This window comes from Balaenoptera musculus, chromosome 6 (genome assembly GCF_009873245.2).
Source record: "Balaenoptera musculus isolate JJ_BM4_2016_0621 chromosome 6, mBalMus1.pri.v3, whole genome shotgun sequence".
Lineage (NCBI taxonomy): Eukaryota > Metazoa > Chordata > Mammalia > Artiodactyla > Balaenopteridae > Balaenoptera > Balaenoptera musculus.
The window spans coordinates 73964753-73985552 of NC_045790.1; the positions used below are offsets into that span (position 1 = coordinate 73964753).

Below are 20800 nucleotides of genomic sequence, written 5' to 3' on the forward strand. Positions count from 1 at the left end.
TTTCACATTTGCTTAGGGAAAAAGGCCACTCTACTGCCTTAGAAATGGAGTTCTAGCATGATAAGACTAGCATATCCTCATTTGTTGATTCTTGTCATATTCTGAGAAGAGGTAATGATGGAATAATCTCTTAACTGAATTGTACTTTCCACTGAAGCACCTCATATTTGGGGGAAAAACGCTGGTGGAATATGGGGGGCGGATGGGTTCATGTTGGATTACTCCATTCATTTAACCTTTAGCTAAAAAACACTGAGGTCTGAACAACTTATATTGCAGAGTAAATTCAGAGTTAATTATAGTTATAATTTGTTTTGTAGGAATGATTTTGAGTGGCTGCTGAGGTCATTCTCAGGGTGCTGCTATGGTGACAGGCACAAGGTACATTTCCAAGGCAATGTATGTATATAACAAGTGGCTGGCAGTAGCTTTCTCCTGATGTCAGAGAGAGAAAGCTCCATGGTACACACAGGACTTATTTAACTGTCTAGGAGTGAAGACTTATTTAAGATTGTGCTTGAAAATGGGTTTAGTCAAACTCATCTTACTCTAATCCATTCAAGGGAATTTAATGACTTGTCATTGCTTTGAGACATTCAATAATTGATAACTTCATAATTGACTAAAAAACCCCCAAAAACCTCAACATTTTCCCACAGACATTTGCCCATTTAGGGCTCTCACACTCCGTGGGGTCAAGGACCATGACTCCCTTTGTCCAAGGCTGGTCACCGACACTCAACCAAGGGCCTGGAACACAGCAGATGCTTAACATGGGACCCAAATTAAAACTATTTTATGGAAAACATTGTAGTGGTTAGAAAGGCAGGTTACACCTTCTAGGAGAAAACAACAGAGTATGGGGGTTGTTAGGTACCCATCTTTACACAACTACTTCTCCGGGCTATTACTGGCTTGCATTATGTAAGACCTAAATTCTGAATTCAAATGCCTCTGACGAATATAAAGACAACACAGAAAGGAAAGGCAGTATCCATTTAATTTCATTTAGTAGATGGGCTTCCTGCTCTTCTTTAGGTCCTGGCCACAAAATGATATAATTTGTACATCCGTTTTATGCCTGTCAGTATCAAGCTTTCAGGCCTTGGAATTCACTCTAATCCAGGGCAAACAGAGGGAGTGGTCCCTTATTAACAAACGACTGTGACACAATATCTTTAATGGAAGAAACAGGTTTCTGATGGTTTTCAGGGAAAAGGAAGCCGACAAAAAGACTAGTAAAATTTCTATAATTCCTTTCCTACCATGAAAAAAATGCAGGGTCATCTGAAATTCAACAGCCATCTTGATCATGACATTCTGGTAGGTGCTAAGGAAATGAAAATTCCCAGGATAGGATCCCTGCCTGCAATGAGTTTACCAACTTATAGGAAAAAAGGGTGTTATATGAAGAGGAGAAACAGGGGAGTTTATTAGGGAAGGAATGAATGCTTGTATATTTTGGAAAGAGCCATTTTCTGGGAACTTGTTTGAACTGTCTCTAATCCTTGGTGATTATCCACAAAACATCCTTCTCTAGCATGACTGATTTATAAGAAAGACAAGGAAATCATGTCCATTCGTTTATAACTACACCTTGTAACTGGTAAAGTCTTTATACATTTAACTTCAGTATCACATCTGGCTGCAGAAAAAATAAGAAATTCAGAAATGGGCTATAATCCATTACTTTAAATGATTAAAAATATATGCGATAAGCTTGAATGTCACTAAAACAATATGCTCTAATCAAACTAAATATGGCATTTCTCTTTTGAATGTTTTAAAAAGAGATTTCAATTGTTCCTTAGTTTTTGGCAGTAGTTTGTCAGTAACAGACTTGAGTTGACCTTCAAATTTAATTTATGCTCCAATCTGACATGTAATGAGAACTTATTTTCTTAGATCTTTTTAGAAGTAAAAAGAAAAAGCCCTACTACCTATGACTGGAAGGGTAATTGAAATCTAAGCCAAGAATAACATAGAAATTAGAATCAAGTGGTTTTTTTTTTTTTAATGAAGGAAACACGAATAAAATTTAGAGATGACTCAGCAAGTAAACAGTATCATATTACAGCCGGGGTTAAAAAAAATTAATACACGTATTAGGCATACAAGCCTTAGCAATTATACCAAAAGGGGGAAAGCACCCGTGGGTGATAAGTGGAAAAAGAAATCTCTGACATTTGTTCTAAATCCAACCAAACATAGTAAGATGACTGAATACAGCACCTTGGAGCATTTAATGTAACACACTACGGGGTGTATGCTGGGGCTCTTCAACTCCTGTGTAAGAGCCTCTTATCTAGAGGCTGTATTTATCAATATAAGAGAGTTGCAGTTCAAGTCAGATATTAAGACGAAGTTCTGGCACAGAAAATGACTCTGGGTAGAATTTCACATTTTTTATTATTGAAAAGAAGGTTAGAAAAACTTGGTCGACTTCATTAAAAAAATGAAGAAGACCTCCTTATAAGAGGAGAAGTCTTGGGGGATGTGAAAGCTAGATCATGCCTGAGATCTTATCTGACACTGTCAAAAGCAGTGGAAGCTAAGGAGAAACTAGAAACTTACAGTTACTGTGCAGTTTCTATGTGACCACAAGGATTCAAAGGAAAAAAATAAAAGAAATTGTCAAAGTGAACTTAAAAAAAAAAAAAAGTGAAAGTAACAGTTCTGCAAAACTGCCGTCCTGAGGGGAGAGTCAAGTACAGGTTTTGATGCCAAGACCCAGCTAAGTCCCTCCCTCCTCTGGTAGAGCCCGCTGCTCAGATGAGCCTGGCTGGTAACCTGGTTAGGTGGGTCAGCTGCACGAGATTTCTGATTACTCATTATACAAACACTTCCATCTCCTGAAGAGCTCGCTCTGTGGAGGGCAAATCAACTCTCCTTTTTCCTCTTTAACACCTGGTACACCATGATCAGAGTTCAAGGAGGTGCAGCATTTACTACAGAGAATTTGTTCATAAGAAATTATTTGTTTTCAGTACAAAATTCCAGGTTTAAAACATGATCACCTAGTGGTAGCAGGGGGGGCTACAATCTCACAGTTTATGAAAGCTACTCAGGGAGAATATGCTGTGGGATAAAACAGAAGAGATCATGCATTTAAATTGTCCTTTGCCAATAAACTAAACCAACCCAGAAAATCAGATTTTTTGAAAGTAAATTAAATAGCTCGTAAAAAGATCCTATATCACTGCATCTAGTAAACAGTTTCAGTATCTTATATATGGATAGTTGATCTGAATGTCTACCGTAAAGAGACCACTAGTGTCAAGTGGGGAAGGAGCGGGGCACCTATGTGTGTGTCAGACAGACTCCAGGGCCAGGGCCACCGCCAGGCTTGGGTCAGAGCAAAAGATTCCCAAGTCTGTTGCCCAAAAAACAAATTAACCTTGTAATTAAGAGCAAAAACAAAACAACAACAGGGGAGAGGGATAAATCAGGAGCTTGGGATGAACATACACACACTACCACATATAAGATAGATAACCAACAAGGACCTACTATATAGCACAGGGAACTCTACTCAATGTTCTGTGATAACCCATATGAGAAAAGAATCTAAAAAAGAATATATGTATAACTGAATCACTTTGCTGTGCACCTGAAACTAACCCAACACTGTAAAGCAACTACACTCCAATCAAATTAAAATATTAAACAACAACAACAAACAACAACAAAACAACAGAAGAGGGTGAGAGACAGAGATCGAGAAGGAAAAGGGAAGGGAGGAAGAGGCCTTTTTCAATTTGCCTGTTTGGCTTTGTTAATTTATTCATCTTTTATATGCTAACTTTCAAAGCTGTTGACTAATTTTGACACAATTTTTATACTTCTAAAACGTATCAGAAGCATCAGAAGGGTACTTTTTATTCTAGTCTGCTCAGCCTGAACTGTAAGGACAGTGCTTAATTCATTAATTTACACATATTTATTGAAAATCTGTTATATGTTCAATTCAAATCACTGTGTGTGTTGGAGAGGGAGGGGGGTTGGCACAGGGAGCTGGTACAAAATACTTAAAATATATATATTTTCTTTGCCTTTAGGGACATCAGGCTACCTGCGAAGCAAAGATAGCACAGATGAATCTATTAAGAAATAATTAAGTGCCAAACTGTGAGGTGCTAACTATGAATGCATTAAGAAGGGAGAGATGATTATGAACTGCAGTCACTAGAGAATTGCATAGAAAAGTGGGGGATGAGTTACAGCATGCAGACTGAATGGGACTGGAACAGGCAGAAGAGGGGAGAAAAGAGGGATGGGAAGAAATCAGCAAAGAAACATAATTTACTTATTCTTTTATTATGTTCCTCATTCATTCAACAACTTTCTCTTAAAGCCTGACTGAAAGCTAGGCACTGTGCATAGGACTGGGTGGGAACCACAAAGAAAAAAAAAAAAAAAAAAAAGATGTGAATCCTGTCCTCAAGGAGCTCGTGCTCTAGCAATGGCGATAAACATGCTATAAAATAACCATTTTACAGCACAGAAAAGATGTGACTCAGAAGAGAGCTCCCAGTGATGGTAGCCAAGAGTCAGCCATGAGCAAAAGGTCGCTGACTAAAGCAGGTCTCTCATGGTCACATCTCCTTAACTTGGATATTGTTTCTGTAGGACTAGAACTTTCATTTTAACAAGGATGATCAGGTCTGAGGAGCTGGTCACATTAAACTAATCATAGACCACAATTCTTTAAATCAAGAAGCCATTGTGTTAATGAAGAAGAACATCAGGGTCAGCCCATAAGAGGCCAAAGAGGGCTTGGTAGGTGGGGAGTGAAAATAAAGGAACGGGCCCGATGCAGAAAGCAAGTGTCCTGGGCTCACTTGAGACTGGAGGTGGGGTCATCTCCTAGTCAGGTACGAGTTCTCTTAGGCCCCTTTCAAAAGCCGGTCAGCCCTACCTTTGGTCCCACTGACTGTTAAATCCCATCACACTCTCAACCAGCTGCACCAGGCACTACAATGGGGGCAAAAGCCAAGCCACATGAGACACAATCCTTACTCTCAGAGCCAAATCTACTCAGTCAACATTGCTGGTCATTTATGCCATCTTTAGTACTGGACATTCTGTGCACGGCATTTAGAGGTACTACCAGGGAACACAGTCTATAGAGCTCTCTGACGCTCACCTCCTATCTGAAGTTTTGTTGTGCAAAGACCTATTGATGGAGTACTGCTGTGGGACTGCAGGCCATCTGTTCTCTCAGGTCTCTAAAAATGAATCTCTGGGTTGATTCAGAGCATCCGAGGCCTAAGGTAGGGTCTATCTAAATGGCAGAAGTGGAAGCAGAGTGCTAGTTGCCTTTTAATATTCAGTCTTCTTCCATGGGAGGGGCTTGCAATTTTTTTCTTTTCTTTTTTATGCGAGCTGGGGTGGTTTGAAATCAGATAGTAAGTATTTTAGGCTTTGTGGGCCATTCAGTCTGTTGCAATGACTCAACTCTGCCACTGGGCACAAAACCAGCTTTGGGCAACACATAAACAAATAGGCTTGGCTATGTTCCAACAAAACTTAATTTATAAAGACAGGCAGCAGGTTGAGTTTGGCCTGCAGGTTTTCCAATCCTGTTCTATAGTAATAGCGCCCCTGGTTTCATGTGGGTACAATGTCATCCTGAGTAGACTGTGGGAAGGATTGTAAAGAAGAGGTCAAACTACTGAACGTGCAAACATTCTGCCGAAATATGAGCAAGCAGCAAACTGACAGAGTGAAGCGTCTCCCACATCCACTTTGCCCTTCAAGCAGAGTGAATGAATGACGAACAGGTGTCAAGGCAAACCCCCTTCCCTACTACATCTCTGTAATGAAGGTTACAGTGGTTAAGTCTTACCACCTCTAACAGCTCCAAGAATTCTGAAAAAGAAACACTAGAGACCAAGTCTTAGAATCATCAGAGTTCACTGTGGAAGACAAATACAGGGTATGGTATGTTTTATTCTTGCAAAAGGTTATTAGGAGAGGGACTTCCCTGGTGGCGCAGTGGTTAAGAATCCGCCTGCCAATGCAGGGGACATGGGTTCGAGCCCTGGTCCGGGGAGATCCCACACGTCGCCTAAGCCCCTGCACCACAACGACTGAGCCTGCACTCTACAGTCCGCAAGCCACAACTACTGAAACCTGCATGCCTAGAGCCCTTGCTCCGCAACAAGAGAAGCCACCGCAATGAGAAGCCTGTGCACTGCAACGAAGAGTAGCCCCCGCTCACCGCAACTAGAGAAAGCCTGTGAGCAGCAATGAAGACCCAATGCAGCCATAAATAAATAAATAAATAAATAAATAAATAAATAAATAAATAAATAAAGGTTATTAAGAGATATGGCTCATTAGATAAAACAAAAATAGAAGTAAATATGTCACGCGGGTGAAAAAAAGGGCCACTCCATGTTATTACTGTCACTCTTTAAAAAAGAGCAAACATGCAAGATCAATACCCTCTTCTGAGCTCAAGACAGCATTTTTAGTCATTTAACTATATAGAGAATAGTCTCTCTGTTCATTATATTTCTAGGTAAATTTGGGGGGTACCAGGTTTCCACTTGACTGCATAGTGTAATGGTTTCTCAGATAAAGGCATTCTACTATTACAGAATCAAAGGATTTCAGAATTAGAAAAGAGTTTAGAGATTACAGAACAGACACCAGTGTCTGAGGCCAGTGAGACTTACGCAGTCAAAAGCCCCACAGGTGAGGAATGGCAGACGCAATTCCACTGAAGGCTGGACTTTGACCCAATGGTCTCACCACACAATGTCTCGTCTGCCTCCAAAAGCCTGCAGTAGGCTTACACTTCTTTTTAATAGTCAGATAAAGAGTAAAGTTAGAATGGCTGTGAGAGTTAGAGATAACACACGCTCAGGTTCAAGTATTTGGCTCATGAGTCAGGAACTAATTTAGCAAGATACTTCTTCAAGAAGGATTCAGCCCCAAAGCAGGCGGATATGCTAACCTACCTCTGAAAATTCATTTTGCATTTAAAATCCAACATTCAAATTCCTTGTGCATTTTTAAATTAAATTAAAAATTTAAGCATGAAGTTAGAAGTAAACTCCAAACTGGACTTATGCCCCAAAGCCAATTTTCATGTACTTTGGATTCATGGGCTGTGGAACATGCGGAAATTTCAAGGTGTCTGATCTACTGAAATCCTTGGAGGGTACTTCAGTAAAGCAAGACGAGGCATTACCTGGTCCCTGAAGGTGAACAAGGATACAGCAGTCTTTTGCCAAAAGCCTGCTCTGTGAGGACTTTTCTCACTATATGCCACGTTGATTGAGATTTGTGTTCTCTGGCTAATGTCAGGGAGCTTTTGCTACTGTAGGCAGTGAACTCATTTGACCTGATGTCTCAGTCTATTAAGGCAGGTGGTGAACCCCAGCCAAAAAAAAAAAAAAGTAAACCTACAGCCATCTGTTTATTGGACTCTTTATCTAAAGATATTCAGAGGCCTCAGACTTTTTTTAATCAATAACAAAAAGGGTAATAAGGGAATCTACAAAACTCTCCAGCATGTTTTTTAGTCTTTCATTAAACAGAACTGGAAGACTATGCCAAATTAAAGCCAATTGCAAACTTATCCTAAACTGCTTATCGGTCGTCTGGAATTTCCCATATCCTTGTTTCTACCAGTGGTCCCTGTCCTTTGAGCCATCTGACTGTTTATTATGATCAGCAAGTTGGCTAATCAAAGTAGAAAAAGGAAAGCTCAAATCATTTTAGTGTTCGTATTGGCTCTAGTTTGACTCCAGTAAAAAGTTATTGGATGGAGTATGGGAAAAGGGGTTAAGACTGTAAACTAAAATAAATAATATTTCTCAATTCTGTGTGACCTAGAATATCTTTTATGTTGTATGAACAATTGATATACTGTTAAACTTGGCTAAATTTTCTGGATGATAATCAAAACCCTGCTGGGTGTGTTTTCCAGTAAATCGGAACTACCTATAGGCAACATTAATAAAGATTAATAAATAATTTGTATCTTTCATGGTAAGTGATTTATCTAATCATAGCTATTTTATCTATTAGTCTATCATCTATACATCTAACAACTGTCAATTATCTCTCTCCCTCTCTCTCTCTCATTCATTCAACCATCCATCCATCCATCCATCCATCCTCTGTGAGGCTGGATTTCACAGTGGTTAAAAACTTGGGCTCTGGAGGCAGCAAATCTGATTTCAGTTCCTACTGCTATCACTTACTGATTGTGTGACCGTGAACAAGTCACTCAACCTCTCTGAGACCCTGTTTACTCCTCTGTTTCATAGGGATAATAAGAAATATCTACAGTTTTGCAATATAAACGACTAAGCACAGAATCTACCATACAGGAAGTGTCCAGTAAATGGAAGCTATTTTGATAATAGAACTTTCCACATGCCAGACCTTCAAAAACAGCAGGAAAAAAGACTTAAATGCCTTTAGCTCTGGAACTTCATAGTTCGTCTATAATGGCCAAAGACAGATACTGCCTACATCACGGTCACTGAAACAGTGGAAATTACCCATCTATGATTTCATGGAACAATCATTTGTGAAGGTCAAACATGAGCAGTCAATGTTAGGCACTGTGGGCAGAGGAGAGAGACACTTCAGTAAACATGATACCAGATACAAAGGAGATTTGTACAAGTGTTAAATAAGATACGTGACAGAGTGACTCACTATCTCTGGTGTTGGGCAAGACTTTCAGAGGGTGTGACTCCTGAATTGGGTCTCGAAGGATAAATAGGAGCTCATCGGATAGAAAAGAAGGGAGGTATGTTTGGCCTCTGTTCTCAGTATTCCTGGCAAGTGGCCTACACTGACTCTGACAACCAGCAGGGTCCTGGAGAGAATTGTTGTTAAGCTGCAAACTTTAAGCAGATGGGCATGGCAGGCACGGATTCTCACACGGCTAGAGATTAGGTACCTACATGTTCCCTAAATCTAAACTGAAGAACCACAAGAGAGACAGTCAGTACTCAGGGAGGCTGGTCTTAAATTCAGAAAGATTTCTGTAAGGTGATGATACCGTATAAGAAATTAGGTGCAGAATATCAACAAAGTTTTAAAATTTTAATTATAAAGATAGAAAGAACAACATGCCTCCACATGAAGTACCAGAGGCAGGATAAAATACTAAAAGACACACCAGTGGAATGTACACAAACGTCAGAAAGGAAAAGGGGTAACAACTATCTCGAATGCAGAAAAAGGAATTATTTTGAGTTACTCTTTGAAAATGAATTCAGAACTGGGAATCAGTGATGCTCAAGATAGGGGACCTACATCCTCCTCAGTACTATCCCCGCAGTTCACGGGGCATTCCCTGGACCACACTGGAGGAACATGTGCAACACAGCAGCAAATGGGTGAATCCAAAAAGCCACTGGTCTTACCTTTGTGCTGGGAAGGTTTTCCTGGCTAAGGAAAAGGAAAATGCCTGGGACTAAGATGGGGAAGAATAAAGTGACTCTAATACTTGGCCTCCCGGCACAATGGGATTAAAGGCAGGCCAGACAGGCTACTGGGCCCTGATCTATAATATAAAGAGTGCTGAAACATCCTGGTTAGAGATCAGAAACATGGATGGAGTCAGCTAACTCAGGTTTCCACATACAACTTCCATAATTGGCAGGAATAGATTGGTTCTACTCCCTGAAAGTAAACAAGAGTCTTCTAGAGAAAATGAAGGGGAAAAAAACAAAACACCTCCTTAGGTTTCATTTAGCTAAGGTGACCAATGTCCCTGCTTGACCAGGAGATTCCCAGTTTATGCCTGCTATTTCACTGCAATTATTCAGAGTAACTCCTTCCTTCTCAAAATGTCCTGGTTTGGATAAGTTATACAGTCACCATCTATTTAGCCTATGTAACAAATTACTGTAACGAAAAGACTGAAACATACACCTTTTGGTAGAAAATGTATTTCAGGATGAGCAAATAGCACCAGTGGAGGAGAAAACCTTCTACTTCATAGAAGAATGCCAACAAAGACCAAATGATAAAAGTAGAAAATCATTCTTTTACAAATCCTAATGGAATTATTAAACCAGATAAGACTTATTGATTGGAATTAAAATGATCAGGTGAAGAGTTGATGGGGAACTGGAGATTACACAGTGACAAAGTAACACCACACAGATTGCTTTTGGTGGCAGAAGGAAAAAATTATAACTTTATAATGGAGGCTGTCAGTGCCCTAACACTGTCGTGAACCTTAACTTACCACTGATGGGTAAACCAGTGTATGACATCACTTAAAGTGTATTCTACTCACAATGGTTACCTGGAATGTAATCAAGTCTTTAAATGCAACTTCCAGTTTGTAGAAAATCCAAGAGATGGAAGAGAAAGTTAAATCACGCTCTGAGGCAGCAATCAGGCCCAATCCAGGTCAATCTTTTCAACATGCCAGTGAAATACAAAGCAGGTCTCTACTAGGTTAAAAGAGACTTAAGGGACATAAAAACCAAATGCAATGTGTAGCCCTAAAATCGACTGACTCTAAAGGATATTTTGGAAGAATCTGGGAAATATGAATATGAACTGGGTATAGAATGATGAAAAGGACTGCTGATTATTTTTAGGTATAATATGATATTATTTATTATGTAAGCAAATGCCCTATTTTTTCAAAAAGATGCATACTGAAATGTGGGTATAAGGACACATAATTTACTTTATTACTTCTGCATAAAGATATGGTTAAAAAAGAAAAAAAAAGTGCATGTGCATGCACTTATATACCCACAGGTACAGTTTAGAAAATCGAGTTCTCCCTATCCCCATCAGGGGAAAGTAGAACTGTTTAAAGAATAATCATGTGAAGGGGTTGAGATCAGCCTGTCCCAGGTGCTCCCGTATCTTCAGCTCTAACACGAGGGACGCGCCCACAGAGCAGGCGTGTTTTTATGGTAGACGCAGGCTGTGCGACAGAATTCTACGATGGTGGCTTTCCCAGCATCACAGTGCTAACAGGGGCCTGGAGAAACAGTTGCGGATAGCTCTTTGCCCTAAAGCAACTCACGGGTACTTGTCTGGGAATGCACAAATCTAAACTGAAGGAATGTCACCAGACATATGGTGGAGCTTTGTCTCAAGAACACAACCGCAGCGGCCGAGCCAGGTGTCCTCAGAGGGCCCATCCCAGGAGCAGGAGGCAGACCATTTCCTAACGGGGAGCCCTAACCCTGGTAAGCAACATCATTATGGGACACTGGTGCTCTGATACCCTAGTCGCAAGACCTCTCTGTAGGGAGAACAGATCTAGGTGACAGGTAAAGAATAGAAGAGGTGAGGAGGAGGGGGAGAGACAGGATTTATGATAAAGTAAAAAGATAGGGGTTAGAAATGACGAGAGGTGAAGCATTTATTTGCGAATATAACTTTATAATGGAGGATTTCTTCCTCAGTAAGGACCAGGAGACGCATCACAATAGCAAAGTGGGAAGTGAAGAGGAGTTAAAGGAGAACCAGAGGTGAGGGCGGAGGGGTAAACCGGCGGACAGGGGAAGACATAATGAGCAGGAACAGGAACGAGGGGTAACACACAGCAGCAATGCGGGGGAGATGGGTGAAGTCTGACATGGCAAAGGAAACAGAAGGACAGAGGGGGCAGGAAGTAAAAGGAAGACAGCTGGTCAAAGGTTGAGGGGGCAGAATTTGGAACACATAAGAGCTGAATGCATCTTCTTCATCTCTCTACTCACAGGAACTTATACAGTAGGAATGAGGGGGGGGGAGGAGAGAGGGAGGGAGGAAGGGAAGGGGGCCAAGGAAGGCGGGCAGACACAGAAGAGGAAGCCTGAGGACAGGCAGTGTGGAAGGATCCGTGAAGGCGTGGAAGAAGGCCAAAAGAAGTAGGGAATGAGGAAGCACTCATTTCAGAGGCACACAGCAGTGGGTATTAGCTTAAACACGACAGACACGGCGTTCCTGAGCGTTCCACGTCACATTTCAGAATTACGTAATTCAGATTTACCTTAGGAATACAAGAACTGTTTTGACCAGGCAACACTTCTGTGGCTGACCTGAATCATAACTTATCTTATACAAATGCCTAGAACTAGGGTAAGAGCATGACCCACTTTACTGCAAAAACAGAGCCAAATAGCTCTTGGATCTTCTCTGCACTGCTGAGCGATGCCCATCAGCCTATGGGGCTCCTTATTTTCCCCATGGTCCTCTTCTCATCCAGAGGGTCATTTCAACATATGAACTGCCCTGAGGCTGCTGAACATTTTCCACCCTTTCTTCTGTCTGCCCAGAACCAATACAAGAGGCAAATGCTGGGTTAACATAATTAATGTAGGCAGAAATCTGGCTAAATACTACTAAAAAAATCCATTTTTCAGGCGCCCAATTATCTACATTGCTGACCACATTGATTACATTAATCCAATGATTGCCAGATCTTTACGTTCTTTCTGTTAGGCAAGATTTAATCTAGAGAACTAACAAACCTCTCTAGGATGCAAATCTCTCCCAGGACACATGATTTTGATTGACAGCTCACAAAATAATTCGGGAATGCATGCAAAATTAGACTCCCACGCAATTTTCATGCAAAGGCAAATCTATCCATCAACATAACAGTGGCTCCCAGAAAGCAGCCAAGGTTCTGTGTCTGGAAACTAGAAACCAGGAAGTCTGATGTTTGCGAAGCCATAATCAAGCGCATTTGTTTGCGGTTCTTAATGTGCGTAGGTGGTTTCCAGCATATGAATAAGATCAGAAATTTGCATTAAAAATTATTATTACAAGATTTCAAAGCACAATGAAGTATGTGTTTGAGAATTGCTGGTTTACAATGTGGGGAAAGAGACAGGTTAGTGAATGCAGATTCCTAGAGTCTTCAGTTTGTTTTTCAAACAGAAAATAGTAAAATACTCTCCCTGACTCATGATGCCAGCCCCTTACAATATAGTTTAACTTTATGAGGTTGGCACAAGTTTAATACCTATACTTCCTAACTGTGCAGTTAGAATCAGATAACAATACACACATTACAGAACACAGAAGGTCTCACTGCAGAGCACCTGCACATGAAAGTAAAGAGAAAGATCCAAAGGGCCTCCTGGAGGAATACTTACTATTTGGTAGAGTCAGATAACTGATATTCCCGTCGTCTGTCATAGCATTCCTGGATTCCAGGATCATTCCATAAACTCTTTATTGCATCTACATATGGATTCTCAAAAGCAGACACCTTCTCCACATCAACTTCTCGAACTAATTGTGCGTGAGCCTGTTTTTTTAAAAAAAAAAAAATAGTTTTAACCTCCTTTCCATCACTGAAAATTGCCTTTGGTTTGCACATTACATTGTGCACAAGTGAGGTCTTTCCTCATATACTGGTTTTTGAACTGGTTTATAATAATGTAATGCTTCTTTTTTTTTTTCCTTAGATAAAACCCAGTCCCAAATCTTTCCCTCTAGAGTAAACCATGAGGCTACCTAAAGTTGACTAGAGGAAAGCAGAGTGTTTGGTTCCCGTCGGAACAATGAGGATGTCATGCTACACATAATGACTGTTTTCAGGTGATGATCATAATCCTAAAACAATTAATGTTATTAAAGGGAAAAAAGAGTCACTTATCCCCTCTATGTTTATAGTTTATTATAATCAAACACATAATATACCCAGCCCTGAGTGTTCTCATGGGCTGGGCATTCACTGAGTAGCAGAAGCTCAATCAGACTCCTCAACTAATCAGGGTTAGTTTCTATGGCTCGCTTCTAGGATAGGGGTAAAACCACAGAAGAACAGTTAATATTAACGACTGAATCTGAGCAGCAGTAAGCATGCCTCTCCACTCCCACACCCCTGAATTGCCAATATTTATTTTATAGCTGCCTTATCTATATTATCAGATTGAGGAGGCTATTCAGTTTTTTTTAACAAGGAAAAAGGACTTTGTTATTTTCATTATACAACATTTAGCAGGAAAGAGGTAAAAAGATTTTAAAAAATTTTTCAACAAGATTGAAATCAAAATGTTGTATGGTCAACCCCCAAATTAACCAGAATATATCACTGTCTAACAATCTCAATCAAAATAGGTTTTCATGGGTGTAGTTTACATGTAAATTACATATGCACATAAATACGTAAATCAACAAATAACTAATTATCTTGAAAACTGGAGGCAGATGGCTGATGACTTGTTAAAACAGTCTTGATTTTGTACAGATAAACAAACTTCTGAACTAGGTCAGTGAATGGTTAGCTTGATTACATGATGACCCAATTATTCTTTTCATAGAGTTGTTTTTTTTTTTTTTTTTCAAAACCACTCTGTCTTTTTTTTTTTTTTTTTTTATAAATTTATTTATTTATTTATTTTAGCTGTGTTGGGTCTTCATTTCTGTGCGAGGGCTTTCTCCAGTTGTGGCAAGTGGGGGCCACTCTTCATCGCGGTGCGCGGGCCTCTCACTATCGCGGCCTCTCTTGTTGCGGAGCACAGGCTCCAGACGCACAGGCTCAGTAGCTGTGGCTCACGGGCCCAGTTGCTCCGCGGCATGTGGGATCTTCCCAGACCAGGGCTCGAACCCGTGTCCCCTGCATTGGCAGGCAGATTCTCAACCACTGCGCCACCAGGGAAGCCCTTTCATAGAGTTTTAAGCAGATAGAATTTAATAAATTTAATCCATGTTAGGCCTGTCTGGTTCCCCATCTTTATCTTCCTTCTCATCCCGTAAGAGGGAAGGGCCCCATGTCATTAGACTAATCTTGATTTAGAGAAAGTTTTAAGAAGCCCAACATGCCAAGACTGAAGAGACCACCTTTCTTGCTAGTTCTGCTCTGACCCTGACAGTCAGATCTAGTAAGTGAGAAGCCCTATAGCTCCGCCCTGCACCCCAATCTTGGAAAACGGATCCCTATAGTTGTTTTCTGTACCTAGTCCCTGCCCAGGCAATCTGTCTTATCCCACCAGCAATCCTGCCATCCTGAAGTCCTGTTCCCAAGCCTCAGACCTCAGGTGGGCCTACCTCAATCACAGTTCCCCATGAGTCTCCCCCTTGAAAACAGTACCACTGGCTCCCCAATGAATCTCCAGTGCTGTGCTCTGCCTGGCTCTGTAGCACCTGTTGCTCCACGTCGACACCAAAGACTGTACTGGTCCCACCTGTTCTGCCGTCTGCCTGCTCAAGTGGACCTCCTTCAAGCACAAAACACTGGCTGTGGGGCCTCCTGCACTCTGCCCAGCAGGCGTGTCTCATACCTTCACAGGTATGCCTGATGTCAAGCTTTGACCCCGCCTTTCTGCCCTTGCTCACTGAATACAAACAAGTGCTAACTCTTCGTGTCCTGAGATACGACAACGATCACCCATGGTATAATCCTCAATTAGAATCCCCGTGGCTATGTCTGTTTTACAGCATTCTCTAGAGGATTCTGTGCATCTTGGAGGGCAGATGTGGGGCAGGAACAGGGATGTACGGGATGGTCTCCTGCTGGATATACTCTAAAGACATGGTTTTAATCTGACTCCGCTGCTTCTTATGACATTGGATAAGTTGCTTAATCTTGCCAAATATTATCTCTGGTGGGGAACATCCTGCCCCAACAAGCTCATGTGACTTACTATTGTGCTACAACACAGTAGTTGAGTGGTTCTCAAAAGGCGGTACACACACACCAGCAGCATCACCTGGGAATGTGATAAAAATGCAAATCCTTCCATCCTACCTCAAACTTTTTGAATAAGAAACTGATCATCAATCTCTATTTTAACAGGCCCTCTGGATGATTCTGATACATGGAAAAGTTTGAGAACCACTGTGAACTATTAAGCATCACACAGACACTAGTTGTTGTGGTCATAATTAATTGTCTGGCTGGCCAGAAAATTGCTATTGGAAACTAAAGAGAAGGGTCCCAGAAAGGCAACAGTACTCCAAAGCAAGGGGCATTATAAGGGCCAGGAAGCCACAGAAATGAATAAAACAAGCTAGATGTAGGCAATAGGGAGTGATAGGGACTACAGCACACTGAGAAACACACACCCTAATTAAAGAGGACAGCTGCTATTTACCTCCCACTAATTGTTGCCATTGGGATATAGACCCAGTGTTGCCAGATTTTCCGATTTATCAAGGGAAGCCAAAAATCTAGATTTTTCCAAGAAATATCCCTAATTTTTATTCTTAGCAATGCTATAAACGACAAAGTATATCTGTGCCTGAGTTGGATCAGGTACCACTCATTTGCTCCTCCATTTACTTCCCTAATAAGATTGACCAATAACACTATGTCCTACACAGAACCTGGAACACAGTAGCTGGCCACTTAACACACACTAATAAGTAATTTTGCAGCACTTTCCTACAACAATATTTAGACAAACTATTATACTATCCATAGGGAGAAATGGTTGAGACCTCTCTGAATTGCATAAGAGCTACGTGATGATACAGGTTCGTGTAGGCAGTATTTAAAAACTGAATTTGATACTCAGTACACTGGGCCAGCCATGTCATCTGGAAGGAGTTCTGTTTCTGTTTCTAGAGAAGGTAACTTATGCCAGAGAAAACAGTTTCAACATAGCAGACACTTTTTACTATGATGATTAAATGTTTATTGAACCCCAATGAAATGCTAGGTAACATAGCAATTAAAGACTTAGATATAGTTACCACAGAGGGGTAGGGGTGGAGTTGGGGGAACAGTCCATATAGCGGGCAACCAAACAAAGCACAGGATTATGTGCTCCAGGAGTAGAAATGAGGGAACATTTGCATTTCCATCTTTAATTTCAGTTGACTGTAAGGGCATTTAAATAGACAACATCCTCAACAGTTGTATAACCGAAAAGCCTGCTCCTGTAAAATGAGATTACTTTCTATTGTTAGAAAACTCCTCCAATTTCCTATCTTGTTCCATCTCTGTTTGCTTTTTCTTACATCTGGAAGGCCTTCTCTATTCCTTTCTTTAGCCTTTGTTCAGGTGCCGTATCCTGTGCCATCTCTGACAGGGAGATGTTCCTAATATTCCTCCTCTCCCCCAAAATGTGAGCTTTGTGTCTTTTGAACCATGGAACTTCTACATTTTGCTTTCTGTTGATAGTTACCTCTTGGCTTATCGTCTTCTAGACTATACATTGAGGGAAGGGGCTGTAGCTTACTGGCTCTAATTTCTTTTGGGGCCCAGCACAGAGTGAGCAACAACAAATATTTGTCTAATTTAACTGCATTTAAAAAGTACATATAAACACAGTGCCAAGTCCTACAAGTCAAAGACAAGTTTCTCAAGGAAATCTTCCATCCATTACCTACTCTCTCAGAACTACATAATCCTTAACAGCACTTATCTCAGTAGCTAGTGTGCATCTATTTGTGTGATATTTGTTAGTATCCTTCTCCCTGATCACCATGTAAGTTCCAAGACAGGCTCAGCATTGCAGTATCAGGGTCTAGCAGAGTGCCCACCACTGATGCTCAATAAATATTCACTGAATGAAGTATATAAGGAAGAGTGGAAATTACACTAAACTGGAAATTGGGACACCTAAATTCTAGGCCTGGCTTTACCCCTAACACAAGCCATAACCCTTAGAAGAAACTACTTTACCTCTATAGAGCTTCATTTTCCTGGTCCACAAGATTATGCAACTGAAACAAATCATCTCCCTAAAGCTTCATCTAGCCATTAACTACATGACTGTAAATAAATACATCTAGAATACATGGAGCACCAAGGAGTTACAACACTGTCCCTCCAGGAGCACACAATATATCATTTATTGAAACAAGACCTCACTATTTCAAACAGTGCCTGACAATAAAGGGCAGAACATGGTTAAGTCTGTACATCGGCAATGCTACACAGGGGTTGAGAAAGTAGAACTCAGTATGGATAGAGAGGTCAGACAACATGTCAGAGCTGAAGAGAGGATTCGGCTGGCAGGTGGAGATGAAGATGTGTGACTTCTGAGGAGGAGGGATAGGTGAACAAAGGCTCAGTAGACAAAATAAACATGGCCCTCTCTTTTAACTGTGGGGAAAAAAACAGTCTAGTGAGGAAGTTTCATGCTGACCCTTACTGCAAATTAACCTCCACAATGAAAGCTACAGTATTAATCTCAGCTATGAACCATAATCAACCTCTACCAACTATGAAAGTATATTGGCCTCAAAAATCACAAGATCACCGCTTTGCCTTCATCCAGGTCATAATTTCTAAGTCACTTTTATTGCCTACTAAGCTCTGTTTTTTAATTCCACCCTTGCTGTTTTGTAAAATGACATTCAAATATAATCAACTGTAATTTGCATTTATGTAAGAGCTTTCACCTGAAGTTCTCAAGTTATTTAAGTATGACAGCATTTTACAAAATACACACAGAATTTTTACATTGCCTATACAAATGTCCTCAATGGAAGTGCAATCCTCTCATTTTTTTGGTAAAAAATATTCTGTATGTGGAAAGAATATTTTTTAGTACAATGTGTTAGACTAGGAAGATAAACTAGACCCTTTTCTATTTGTCCAAATGTCAGATGTGGAGTAGTAAAAATCACAAGTAATTACGTGAAATTAAACAATTACTAATGAAAAAGGCTATGATGAAAAGGAATGAAGTCATTTCTAATAATATAAATAACAGTTACAATTGACTACCCTTTTTATTTTGAACACTGTAAATAGAAAAGCAAAACAGGTATGAGTTAGTTAATCATATAAACAAAATGCAAAATATAATTCTATTTCATTTCAAGTTACAGTTGAACACACTGGATGGAAATACTTAATAATGAAAGTTAGCTTTCAGAATTCTTAGCAAGCTGGTGGCAAGCCTCAGAGGGAACATTGTGAGAACTAAGTAGTACTCTTAGGAACTCTGGCAGAATTTTCGGTTAAGACCACATGGAAACCGCAGGATGTGCCAATGTGGTAATGTCTTGTTTTTGTGATTCGGTGGTCATAAAATTCAGGTAAATCTTAGATGTGTTGATATTTCCAAGCAAGAGGAAGGAAGAACTGAGTTCCCACCGCAGTGAGTCTTACCCTGTCCACAGAAGGCCAAGCCTTCAGATGAAATAAAAAAGAGTTTATAGTCACTTTGGAAGGATTTTCAAAAACTCATTAACAGCTCGAGGCGGCTTTAGGCTGGAATGTCACACCTATTCCGGTTCCTACACTCTAGAAGTAGAAAACCAAATGGTAACTTCCACATTTGTTGAAGCTCTTAGACACAAATATTTAGCTCATTAGGGCTGCTCTGTTTGAAAGGATGCCCAACACACACAGAGGGGCTCTGAATTAGAAAAATTCTGAACTGCTGTCTGAGTATGTTTTAATCCTGAACCAAGGTGCACATCTTCTCACTCCTTTTTTTTTTTTCTTGTTGCTTATTTCCATTTTGGCATTTGATTCTAAGTTATGAAAACAAACAAACCAAAAAAACAGGCTTTTTTTGTTTTCTTCTCAAAGGAAATACAGAGTAAAATGATGGACCTTGGGATCAGATCTCTCTGTTGTAATCCCACCTCCACCCAGTACTAGTTGAGCATGAACTTGGGCAAGCTATTTAACATCTCTAAACCTCTGTTTCCTAATCTGTTAAATGGGGGTAACAATGGCATTTATTTTATTTTATCTTTTTAACATCTTTATTGGAGTATAATTGCTTTACAATGGTGTGTTAGTTTCTGCTTTATAACCCAGTGAATCAGTTATACATATACATATGTCCCCATATCTCTTCCCTCTTGCATCTCCCTCCCTCCCACCGTCCCTATCCCACCCCTCTAGGTGGGCACAAAGCACCGAGCTGTTCTCCCTGTGCTATGCGGCTGCTTCCCACTAGCTATCTATTTTACATTTGGTAGTGTACATATGTCCATGCCGCTCTCTCACTTTGTCCCAGCTTACCCTTCCCCCTCCCCGTATCCTCAAGTCCATTCTCTAGTAGGTCTGCATCTTTATTCCCATCTTGCCCCTAGGTTCTTCTGACCATTTTTTTTTTTTCAGATTCCATATATATGTGTTAGCATACAGTATTTGTTTTTCTCTTTCTGACTTACTTCACTCTGTATGGCAGTCTCTAGGTCCATCCACCTCACTACAAATAACTCAATTTTGTTCCTTTTTATGGCTGAGTAATATTCCATTGTATATATGTGCCACATCTTCTTTATCCATTCATCTGTTGATAGACACTTAGGTTGCTTCCATGTCCTGGCTATTGTAAATAGAGCTGCAATGAACATTTTGGCACATGACTCTTTTTGAATTATGGTTTTCTCAGTGTATATGGCATTTATTTTAAATTTATTTATTTATTTATTTTTGGCTGCGTTGGGTCTTCACTGCTGCGCGCAGGCTTTCTCCAGTTGTGTCGAGCAGGGGCTACTCTTTGTTGCAGTGCATGGGCTGTAGGCCGCTGGCTCAGAAGTTGTGGCGCACGGGCTCAGTTGCTCTGCGGCATGTGGGATCTTCCCGGACCAGGGCTCGAAACCATGTCCCCTGCATTGGCAGGCGGACTCCCAACCACTGTGCCACCAGGGAAGTCCCTATGGCATTTATTTTAGATGGTTATATGACAGAAAGGATGTAAAACACTTAAAGGCAGACCTAACACCCAAAGCTGCTAACTCTTTAAAAAGCAGAAGAAAAGGAAAATAGCACAGGAAACGTAAAACGTGCGGTGTACACACTTACCAGCTCTGTAACCTTAGGCAAATCACCCACCTTTATTTGCTCAAATGTGAAACAACATTCTAGAGACCAGCCTGGGTAATGGATCTCAGAGAGTCCTCAAATTTGCAAACACCCCTTAAAATTTCCTACCGA

General features: G+C 40.6%; 1 protein-coding gene across 1 annotated transcript in view; it reads right to left on the bottom strand.

Annotated features, from left to right (window-relative positions):
* Window positions 1-20800, bottom strand: part of GNAQ (G protein subunit alpha q) — a 293138-nt gene that overhangs the window by 81266 nt on the left and 191072 nt on the right. The window contains exon 3 of the mRNA XM_036856420.1: window positions 13095-13249. Within this exon, the coding sequence (XP_036712315.1) occupies window positions 13095-13249 (155 nt within the window). The remainder of the gene's footprint in view (window positions 1-13094; window positions 13250-20800) is intronic.